Source organism: Amphiprion ocellaris, chromosome 12 (assembly GCF_022539595.1).
Source record: "Amphiprion ocellaris isolate individual 3 ecotype Okinawa chromosome 12, ASM2253959v1, whole genome shotgun sequence".
NCBI classification, from domain to species: domain Eukaryota; kingdom Metazoa; phylum Chordata; class Actinopteri; family Pomacentridae; genus Amphiprion; species Amphiprion ocellaris.
Window position 1 is genome coordinate 1,258,593 of NC_072777.1, and position 11,271 is coordinate 1,269,863.

At 39.0% G+C, this 11,271-nt stretch overlaps 2 protein-coding genes across 2 annotated transcripts in view; one reads left to right on the forward strand and one right to left on the reverse strand.

The window, feature by feature from the left end:
- ppp1r14c (protein phosphatase 1, regulatory (inhibitor) subunit 14C) overlaps window positions 1-4,332 on the reverse strand; it is a 28,543-nt gene extending 24,211 nt beyond the window's left edge. Inside the window, exon 1 of the mRNA XM_023297163.3 lies at window positions 4,000-4,332. Within this exon, the coding sequence (XP_023152931.1) occupies window positions 4,000-4,236 (237 nt within the window). The 5' untranslated portion in view covers window positions 4,237-4,332. The remainder of the gene's footprint in view (window positions 1-3,999) is intronic.
- Window positions 4,333-6,398: 2,066 nt separating this feature from the next.
- Window positions 6,399-10,528, forward strand: iyd (iodotyrosine deiodinase). The gene is made up of 5 exons (XM_023297165.3): window positions 6,399-6,631; window positions 8,283-8,480; window positions 8,567-8,726; window positions 9,386-9,542; window positions 10,315-10,528. The coding sequence occupies exons 1-5, from the start codon at window positions 6,445-6,447 to the stop codon at window positions 10,495-10,497; spliced, it is 885 nt and encodes a 294-aa protein (XP_023152933.1). The 5' UTR covers window positions 6,399-6,444; the 3' UTR covers window positions 10,498-10,528.
- Window positions 10,529-11,271: the final 743 nt, after the last annotated feature.

Here is an 11,271-nt window from a genome sequence, read left to right on the forward strand (position 1 = left end):
AGAAATGATATTTAAAACCTGTTCAAACATTTATTTTGCAGTGTGCCTTCTCTTTTTAGATTCTATCCTTGTTGTCACATTTAAAACACGTTTTTGTGATCTACTCATGATGTTTTGACAGAAAATGTTTGGAATTATTTGGAATTATTTCCTTTGCTGTTGCAGTTTTTAGTGGTGATATTCTCAGGAATGTTTCATAGAGAAATAAAGTCCATGTTTGTCTGATTTAATCCGTTCTTCTTCTCACCGACCCTCAGCTCTGGTTTCAGGTTTTCTAATGAAACTGATCCAGCAGACGACCTTTAGGTGACACCAGGCCGATCCAATCAGCTGCTCACAGTTTTACCATTCATACGGACAGAAAGAGCCTGTCATCGTATTAACAGGCCTGTAAACAGCTTCAGTCATAAAACACACCTGCTGATGAAAGAGACATTAAACAAAGAACCGCGGTGACAGAATAATGATCCTCTGCTGTCGTTAGCTGAGCTGTTCCAGCCTCATCGTGTGACGTTCTCTGTTTACTGTGTCAAAGATTTAATATGAGGAGAAGCTTGGAAGATCTGGACTAAAGAGACCGACACAGACTGGGTTAACCTTAACCCTAACCTTGGCCCTACTACCCCTACTAACCCTACTAGCCCTAACCTTACTAACCCTACTAACCCTACCCCTGCAAACCCTACTAATCCTACTAGCCCTTACCTTACTAACCTTAATACCCTAACCCTACTAACCCTTCTACCCCTAACCCTACTAACCCTACTAACCCTTCTACCCCTGCAAACCCTACTAACCCTACTAGCCATACTACCCTAACCCTACTAACCCTACTACCCCTACTAACCCTACTACCCCTACTAGCCCTAACCTTACTAACCTTACTAACCATACTAACCATACTAACCCTACTAACCCTTCTACCCCTAACCTTACTAACCCTACTAGCCCTACTACCCTAACCCTACTAACCCTACTACCCCTAACCCTACTCCCCTACTAGCCCTAACCTTACTAACCATACTAACCGTACTAACCCTACTACCCCTAATCCTACTAAACCTACTAAAGGAACTCACTGGAAAGTTGAAAGCTGAAATAATCCAGTTCTTTTAAGTTTTTAGTAGAACTGTAGGACTAACAGAACTCAGGTAGAACTGTAGGACTAATAGAACCCAGGTAGAACTGTAGGACAAACAGAACCCAGGTAGAACTGTAGGACAAACAGAACCCAGGTAGAACTGCAGGACTAATAGAACCCAGGTAGAACTGTAGCACTAATAGAACCCAGGTAGACCTGTAGGTCTAATAGAACCCAGGTAGAACTGTAGGACAAACAGAACCCAGGTAGAACTGTAGGAATAATAGAACCCAGGTAGAACTCTAGCACTAATAGAACCCAGGTAGGACTGTAGGACTAACAGAACCCAGGTAGAACTGTAGGACTAATAGAACTCAGGTAGAACTGTAGCAGTAATCGAACCCAGGTAGAACTGTAGGACTAACAGAACCCAGGTAGAACTGTAGGACTAATAGAACTCAGGTAGAACTGTAGCAGTAATAGAACCCAGGTAGAACTGTAGGACAAACAGAACCCAGGTAGAACAGCAGTTTGTGCAGAATCACAGCAGCGCTTTTGCTACTCATCTAAATAATCATTTGCATTGAACAAATGGCAGCAGCTCAGAGTCCGCTGGAGAAAAAGGCAAATGATGCAGGAACTCGTGGAACATCAGCAGCTTCGGTCAGACTGGAGCTTCAAACACACCTGATGACATGAAGCCAGAAGCTGCTGCAACTTTGAAGTGCAAAAGAGTTCAACGACAGATCTTTAGACCGGAGAAAGAACCAGAAACACAACGAAGCTCACAAACAAGATGGAGACAATAAAACCAGCAATGAGTTCAACTACGACTCAAAAAGGTTCAGTTTGGAGCTTTAGGAAATCACATGTAGATACAGTAGAGCAATAATTCATGGTTGCAGCACTAAAAAAAAGGCACATTTAACTGCTGTAATATGAATAAAACCACATCTGCTTTCACGTTGACAACCAGAGAACATTGTGGGAGTTTAGCTAGCAACGGGCACCATGACAAAGACTCATGTAGAGGTTAATGACCTCCATCCAGAGAAAATGTGTTTAAGACAAACTGGAATTTACTAGGCAGATGGATGGAAGCTGACTTTGAGGCCTAAATCTTGAATCTGTTGATGTAAACGGCAACATTAGTATAAGAAAAGTGTTGGATTTAGATTCATTGGTCAGCTAAAAAAAAAAAAAAAAATTGGCTGCAATCAAAAACTTGGAGATCTGGTAAGAAGAAAAGATTATTATTATCATAAATCCATAATAATCTACAGCCTAAAGTTTAAATCCCAACACTAAAGCAACAAAAAAAAAACAGCTACATAACACACTGTTGTTTAGCTAGCAAAGGGACACCATGACAAAGGCTTCAGTAACTGTTAATGACCTCCAACCAGAGCTGACATGCAGAAAATGAGTGTGTTGGATTTAGATTCAACGATCAGCTAAGAAATGTCGGCTGCAATCAAAGTTTTGGAGATCTGGTCAGGACAACCTTTAAAGATTATTATTATCATATATATATATATATATATATATATATATATATATATATATATATATATATATATATATATATATATATATATATATATATACATATATATGTGTGTGTGTGTGTGTGTGTGTGTGTGTGTGTGTGTATATACACTCTGTGTGCAGCCCAAAATTTACATCCCGACACTAAAGGAAAGACGAACCCAAAAACAGCTGCATAACACACTGTTGTTTAGCTAGAAAAGGGGCACCATGACAAAGACTTGTGTAACTGTTAATGACCTCCAACCAGAGCTGACATGAAGAAAATGAGCTCAGCTGAACCTGAAATTAAATAAAAAATCATTCTGAATGTGCTTTGACACAAAGACAGATGGATGGAAGCTGACTTTGAGACCTAAATCATGAATCTGTTGACTGAAAAATCAACATCAGCATCGGGAAAATGTTGGATTTAGATTCAACGATCAGATTAAAAAACACCTAAAATATGAATGTTATCATTATCTGCAGCCCTACATTTGCCTCCACAGCAGCTACAAGGACATCCGTGAACAGATTCCACAGTGGAGCAGAAACCAGTGGCGTGCGTGTGACCGTGCACGTCCACACATTGTAAGGAGCCTCCATCCAGTGATGCTGAATCTGCTCCTCTATTCTGCACAACCACAGAACCCACGGGAGCGTGACACGCACGTGTGAGTGCACGCTCCCAGCGGCCCGTGTCAGCTCTGATTGGCTGCCTCGGATGTGACAGACACACTGTGTGTACTGTACGTGCACATATTGTGCGTGTTTGTGCGGCGGAGGAACGAGGTCAGAGAAGGAGGCGCTGATTGGCTGCCGAGGAGAGTCTGAGCATCTTTAACCCACTGCCCTTCTTTCTGCCTCCTCCCCCCCGGAACAGCGCTTAAACAGCACCTTCTGCACGCACACGCGCTCTGTTCACACGCACGCAGCCCCCCTCCTCCTGATTCCAATGGTAAATTATGCGATTTAGGGACGTGAGCGCGCAAAATAATCTGTCTCTCGATACGTCTGGAGAGAGGAAGGTGACAAAAAACGTGTTAGAGGTCAGAAAACCCTCCCGCGCACTCAGAGGATCCTCTGTGGAGGAATCTGAGGTTTCTCTGAGGTTCCTTTGAGGTTCCTCTGAGGTTCTTCTGAGCCGTGGATGGATTCTGCTGCTCCGCTTCACCTGAAACTCGATCTGCGTTCCGGTGCGTAAAAAGCGCGGCGGAGGTTCGTCTCCAGTCAGCAGCAGCTCATTGTCAGAGCATCAGAGCATCAGAGCACCATCCACCCAGCAGAGGACAAAGACACCACGCAGCCCAGACGGAACCAGAGCTGCCCGGTGCAGCGGCTCGGACCGGGCAGCTCCGGTTCCTCCGGTTCCTCCGGTCCGGACTCACCTCGCAGTCGTACAACTCGCTGAGCTGCTCGATGATCCACTCCTCCAGCACCAGTCTTTTCCGCAGCTCCTTCCGGTCGTACTTCACCGTCACCTTGCCCTGTTTCTTCTGCACCGGGTCGTCGGTGCCGGTGATGGGCCCGGAGCCCACGCAGCCCACACCGGGCGCCGCCTGGAAGAAGACGCGGCTGCCGGCGGTGGGCAGAGGCGCGCTGGTCTCGGTGCTGGCGGCCGACATGTCGGGCTGCAGGAGGATGAGGAGCTGGCTGCCGGTGAGGATGAGGATGAGGAGGCTGGTTACCGGGGCTGCAGGCGGAGAATGTGCGGAGCTTTTAAACAGCTGCTATTTAAAGAGAGGAGGCGGAGCACCGAGGAAACACCGAGCAGCGCTGCGGCTCCTGCTGGACGGAAATCAACGTCCGGCCTGAAAATCCGCTAAAAAATCATAAAATCTCTGCTTTTTCACTGCATTTATACAGATGTCAACCAGAAAGCAACTAAAAACATGAAGCATCCATCCCATAATTTAATGAAATCCTGCAACCAGTTTGATTTATTTTCTAAATTAATCCTTAAATTCTCCATCAGCAGCTCCTAAATGTGGCTCCAGATAATAATCAGGTTGAATATATATTTAATATGTGGTGTGTTGTGAATAATTTGATCATTTCTAGCAGCAGAAAATCCCGGAATGTTTCAGTGAACAACAGAATCAGTTTTTATGTTTCTGCAGCTCAGATTATTGAAATAAATATTTAATATTTATGAGTTTTATCTGATAAAAGATGTAAAAAATGTAGACAACACGTGAAATTAGAGAAACGTCATGACTGATTATATGAACCCAAATACCCCCAGACAGGTAAAAAAACAACAACAAAAAACAGTCTGCTGCGCCACCTGCTGGACATATAATACAGCAAATATAATATAGTATAATATAATATAATATAATATAATATAATATAATATAATATAATATAATATAATATAATATAATATAATATAATATAATATAATATAATATAATATAATATAGAATAATGAATAATAGAATATAATAAAATACATATAATATCATATTCTAGAATAGAATTCGAACCAAACAAGAATCATCAAAAATGGTTCCAGATACGTTTGTTAAAGAACCATTTCTCCACAGAGTTCTTTAAGAAACTCCTAGAAGTGGTTTCAAGAACTATAAACCAATGATTCCTTTAGCAAAAAATTTTGACTAAAATAGGTTCTTGAAAGAATAATTTCTGATTTTACTGTATTTATTTCTGTATATTTACTGGAATTGAAAAGAAAAAATTATCAACAAAAGCTAAATAATTTTCCAGTTCGACCGTGTTTTGTTAAATTACAGATAATATCTTGTAAAAATATAGTAAAAAATTATTAATTTACATGTTAAAGAGTAAAGAATCACAAAAGGACTAAAAATGGCCGCAACTAACATGAAAAAAATTCAAAAAGACGTGAAATCACTACAGAAATGTTCCAAACATACGAAAAGACACAAAATCACTAAAAAAAATCAAACAAATGTGCAAAAGCAATAATTTAGTACATTTAATGAATGATGCAAAGTTTGACTTTTATACTATGAATATTTTTTCACAAAAACAAGCAAAATGACCACAAAAAGCTTCAAAATCACTGCAAAAAGATGAAAACTCGCCGCAAATGCTGTAAAATTACAACAAGGAGCAATATTCACCGTAAATGCCTCCTGGCAACCTCATTAAAAATACTGATTTTTATAAATAAAATTAAATAAGATAATATAATCAATATAATATCTATTCTAAATAAAATAATATGTTACAATATAATGTAATAAATATAATATCTAAATACAATGATATGTTATAATAGAATCATAATTTGTCCTTTTACCGTAAAGTTTTAGTGTATTATTGCATCAGTTTTAAATATAATTTTACAGACTTTTAGCATTAGTTTCACAGTTTTTGCAATTTTTCAGCACTACTGTTTTAAATCGTTTTTTAACTGGATTTTTTCCTGGATTTTTACAGATTTATTTTATTTTATTACAGGACGGTTGTATTGTGTGATATTGTTGCATGTGTGACTAATTAATTAGATTCTTTAAAATGCATTAAATTGGAGATTTTGTCATATCAGGGTTTCATTTGATCCTCCACAGCTCAGATATCTGATCCTGAAATCTGCTGAACACACAAACTAAATGTTCTTTTTTTTTAAAAAACTATTAACCAGCAGCAGCTTCACAAACAGGAGCATGAAGTCTCTGAACGAGGCTTTCAATCCAGTTCCAGTTCAACATTAACTCTCCTGCAGGACTTTGTGACTCAGCTCAGCTCTTCAGGGTCCTCCAGATGATCTCAGCAGGTTCATGCTCCAAAGGTTCAGTGACTCATCAGATAACGGCGGCGTTTCGTAACCCTCGGACGTCCTCATGGCTCTGCTGTCCGGCCTCACGCCCGTCCTGCTGGCCCTCCTCTGCCTGGTGGTCGGATTCCTGCTGCTCAGGTCCCGGGAAACCTCCAGGACCACGTCCAGGAAGCCCAGCGAGGGGAAGGAGAAGCCGTGGGTGGACCAGGACCTGCAGGACGACTCAGAAACAACAGCAGCAGGAGGAGGAGGTGAGCTGGAGGTGATCTGCTGAAGCTGCTGTAGGCCTCAGAGCGTTCAGAACAGGCCTTAAAACTCATTCTAAAGCTGCTAAACCACACGTTTAGTTCATTTCATGTAAGTAAACCCTCAGAAATCTATAGTTTTATTCATTCTAAAGCTGCTGAAACCTGCATTAAAGCTTCTAACTCACTGAATATTTACCAAACTCACTGTCTGAAGACACAACTTAACCGTTCAGGCTGTAATACGCAACATTTATACATTAAAGTGTGTAAAAACTACTAGATGTTTAGTTCACTTCATGTATTTATGTTATTAAACCCTCAGAAATCTGTAGTTTTGTTTAATTTAACAGTGACTTTTGTCATTTTTCTCATTTTGTGACTCATGTTTATCATTGTGTGTCTAATTGTTGTCGTTTTGTGTCTCATTTTTCTCATTTTGTCTTATTTTTGTCGTTCTGTGTCATTTGTGTCATTTTGTGTCTCATTTTTCTCATTTTGTGTCTGTGTTAAATACAATCTATGATGTGAAAATATAGAAAACATAATAAAATGATCAGAATAGTTACATTTAAAATCGAGATTTCCACAGTTTTTGAACATTACAGTTCAAAAACAGTGGAAATAATCAAGCAAATACATGCAAAAATAATGATTTTTTTATTACAAGTTAAATACAGAAAATGCCTGTAATTATGTGGTCTCAGAAATTGGACATCATTATTTACATCATTACATTTTTTAATAAAATCCTTAATATACATAATTTTTCAGTCAAATAATAACAATAGTAATAATATTTTTTATCAGAGGGTTTTCCAAGATTATTTATCATCATAATAACAATAATTATGATTATTATTTTCCTTATTATTACTATTATTATACATATATGATGTAATTTAATATTTTTTCCTGAGATTTTACTTGATATTATCATTATTTAACAAAATGTCTGTAAAATCTGTCCAATAACAGTTTAAAAATAGTATTTTTCAATCCTTAATATTCATAATTTTTCTTTCAATAAACAGCAAATATTGGTAAAATAATATGTATTTTTTAAAATATATTTTTGCAGATTTAAATCCATTACAAAACTGTGGTAAAATGCAGTAAAACAATGCATTATTTTGGTCTCTTTTATGGTTAATGTTTGAATTAATTGTAGATTTGACCAGTAATTATCTGTAATCTAATAAAACAGGGAAATTTTGTGCTATAATAATAATAATAATACATTTTATTTGGCAGCACCTTTCATAACACCCAAGGTCACTTTACAGAGGATAAAAACACAATAAAATAAATAAAACAAAACAGCAGACAAAAGTAACACAACAGTTAAAAGAAACAATGAAATAGTAAATTGTTGTCCTTTTTTAAAGATTTATGTATTTTACAGTGTATATAAATGTAAAGACTTTATCTCTTGCAGTTTGCATGTATTTATTAAAATAAAGTTCTGAAAGTTCTGCTCAGTGGATCCAACAGACATTAATTTTCATGGAAACCTGATTTGTAATACTAATGTGAGAAATAACGGATTTATTTCTTGTCTTTGTCCTGCAGCGTTCATGTTTTATTCCAGACATTATTTTACCTCCAAGGCTTTTATTGTGAAAAGACATCGTCATATTTTGCTTTGCTCCTCCAGAGGATGATGGCTGGGTGGATCCTGCTGAGGAGGAAGACCTCGCTCACGTTCCTTATTCTCCTCGTCGTTACTCCGAGGAGTCGATGCTGCAGAGATCCACAGACTTCTACCGTCTGATGAACCAGAGGAGGTCCGTCAGGTTCCTCAGCCCCGAGCCGGTTCCCCGAGACGTCATCGACAGAGTCGTCCACACGGCAGGCAGGAAACAGCCAGACTCGGGACAGGAAGTGATGTAGAGGTCATAGGCTGCAGGTTGTAACATCTGATTGTGTTCACCTGGACAGGTACGGCCCCCAGCGGAGCTCACACTGAACCCTGGACCTTCGTGGTGGTTTCAGACCCGGAGATGAAGCATCGCATCCGGCTCATCGTGGAGGAAGAGGAGGAGGTGAACTACCGGCAGAGGATGGGGGACAAGTGGGTCCAGGATCTGGCCAGACTCAGGTCAGCATCGTCCCTAAAAGCTGCACGTTTTTCACACCAGACTCTCTTAGAAACACTCAAAGATCTCAGGGTGCTGCTACCCTGGCTCGTTTCTCCTTTAAGTCAGTTCTAATAACATCCTGGACTTTAAATGTGACGTTTTATTCTGAAAACTCTCCAGTTCAGTCAGAGTCATTCAAGCAACAGAGGTGTCCAAGTTCACTTAACTCTGCCCTTGCAAAAGTGTTTAGAAAGTCCCCAAAACTCTCCAAAAATGCATCAGAAACCCCAAAACAAGAGGCTACCCCTGCAAAAATGTATAGGAAACCCTACAGACAAGGGATTGCCCTTTAAAAATGGAGAGGGAATCCAAAAAACAAGAGGTTACCCCCACAGAAACGCTTCAGAAACCCAGAGAAATTAAAGATTACCCCTAAAAACACATAGGAAACCCCAAAAACAAGAAATTACCTCTATAAAAATGCATTAAAAACCCCTAAACGAGCGATTATCTCTGCAGAAACACACACAAAAAAACTAAAACAAAGAGTTGTCCTTGTGAAAAAGCACAGAAAAGTGATAAAACAAGGGATGTCCCCTATAAATGCACAGGAAACCTCACACTATAACTGTAATTAGAGCGTTTCCATCCCATCCTGACGTCTTCGTTCCTCCTGCAGGACCAACTGGATTAAAGAATATCTGGACGTTGCTCCGTACCTCATCCTCATCTTCAAACAGACTTATGGGATCTTACCCAACGGGAAGAAGAAGACTCACTACTACAACGAGATCAGCGTCTCCATCTCCTGTGGGATCCTGCTGGCCGCCCTCCAGGTGAACAATTCAGCCTCAGATACAGATGATGGCTTTAGATCTGGTGATGGAGCAGCCAAGGATGCTTCCAATGTTCTGCTTCTCCATCCAGGCTTTAACTGACCTCGTTGGAAAATCCAGCCATTGGATGTTTTTGTGATTTTTGTGTCTCATTTTTGACATTTTTGGTTCATTTTTGTCGTTTTGTGTCTCCTTTTTGTCATTTTCCATCTTGTTTATGTCGTTTTTTCTCGTTTTTGTCATTTTGTGTCTTGTTTTTATCGTTTTTATGTCTAATTTTTGTCATTTTCTGTCTCATTCTAGTTGTTTGTGTCTAATTTTTGTAATTTTCTCTCATTTTTGTCCTTTTTTTGTCTCGTTTTTGTCACTTTGTGTCTCCTTTTTGTCATTCTCTGTCTCATTTTGTAATTTTTGTCTCATTTTTGTAATTTTCTCTCATTTTTGTCCTTTTTTGTCTCGTTTTTGTCACTTTGTGTCTCCTTTTTGTCATTCTCTGTCTCATTTTGTAATTTTTGTCTCATTTTTGTCATTTTCTGTCTCATTTTTCTCATTTTGTGTGTTGTTTTTGTGATTTTTGCGTCTCTTTTTTGTCATTTTGTGTCTCCTTGTTGTGTTCATTGTATTCTTCAGGTAATACACCTTTATGGTACCAGGCACTAAAATGAACAAGAAGCTGAAGTAAACAAAGATGGTGTAATCATTGTTTCCATGACTGTAAATGAATGAGATGCCTCCTATGAAACGTCTGACTTTCAGTGTTTTCTGCCGTCAGAACGTCGGTCTGGTCACCGTCACTTCCACTCCGTTGAACTGTGGTCCTCAGCTCAGACTGCTGCTCAACCGACCGGCCAATGAGAAGCTGCTGATGCTGCTTCCTGTCGGGTATCCGGCCGCCGACGCCACCGTGCCCGACCTCAAACGCAAAAACGTGGAGGACATCATGGTGCATGTGTGACAGAATCAACAATAAACGCAAAATAAAAACATTCTTCTTCATTTAATTCTTTCCCTGCAACTAAAAATGCTTCCATTGAACCGTTCCAAACAAGACAAGGTTGTTTTTTATGACAATAAAACTATAAAGAAGGAACTGAGCTTCTCTTTAGGCGTGTAAAGAATCAGACAGACGACCAAAAGTGGAGGAAAAACAGAAGAAAAACAGTCCAGCTAATGAAACAATCGTATCACTGTGAACTGGTCACTGTTGGGAAAATACAACCATCAACGAGGAGTTCCTCCACAGTGCAAATGGTGCATTTTTAATCCATTTAATGATAATAACATCATATCTTTCATGCTTATCATAACAACATGTTTTACAGAGAGCTGCTCTGTACATTAATATGTTCAGCACATCATTCTGGTTTACAGAAACATGTTTATAAACCCTGAAAATTACTGTATTTGTGCATAAAATGTTTATAAAATCAGTAAAAAGAGCCTGATGTGCAGAAATGTCAAGTTTTGAGTTTTTTTACAACACAAGCTGAGGCTGTTTTCAAGAATAAAACTTCCTGTTTTCAGCTGGTTTTGTGATATAAATGAGCGGCTCCCAGTTGTTGCCAAACATTATGACCCCGGACAGGAAATTAAAACATTCATTATTTATTTTTTGCCTTGTATTTAGTTATTTTTGACATGCAAATTATTATTTTTTAAAGCATGAAAATAGCTGTTTTCAAGAAGCAAAAATTATTAGCATGACCTGGAATTTATTTTCTCCAAAGTC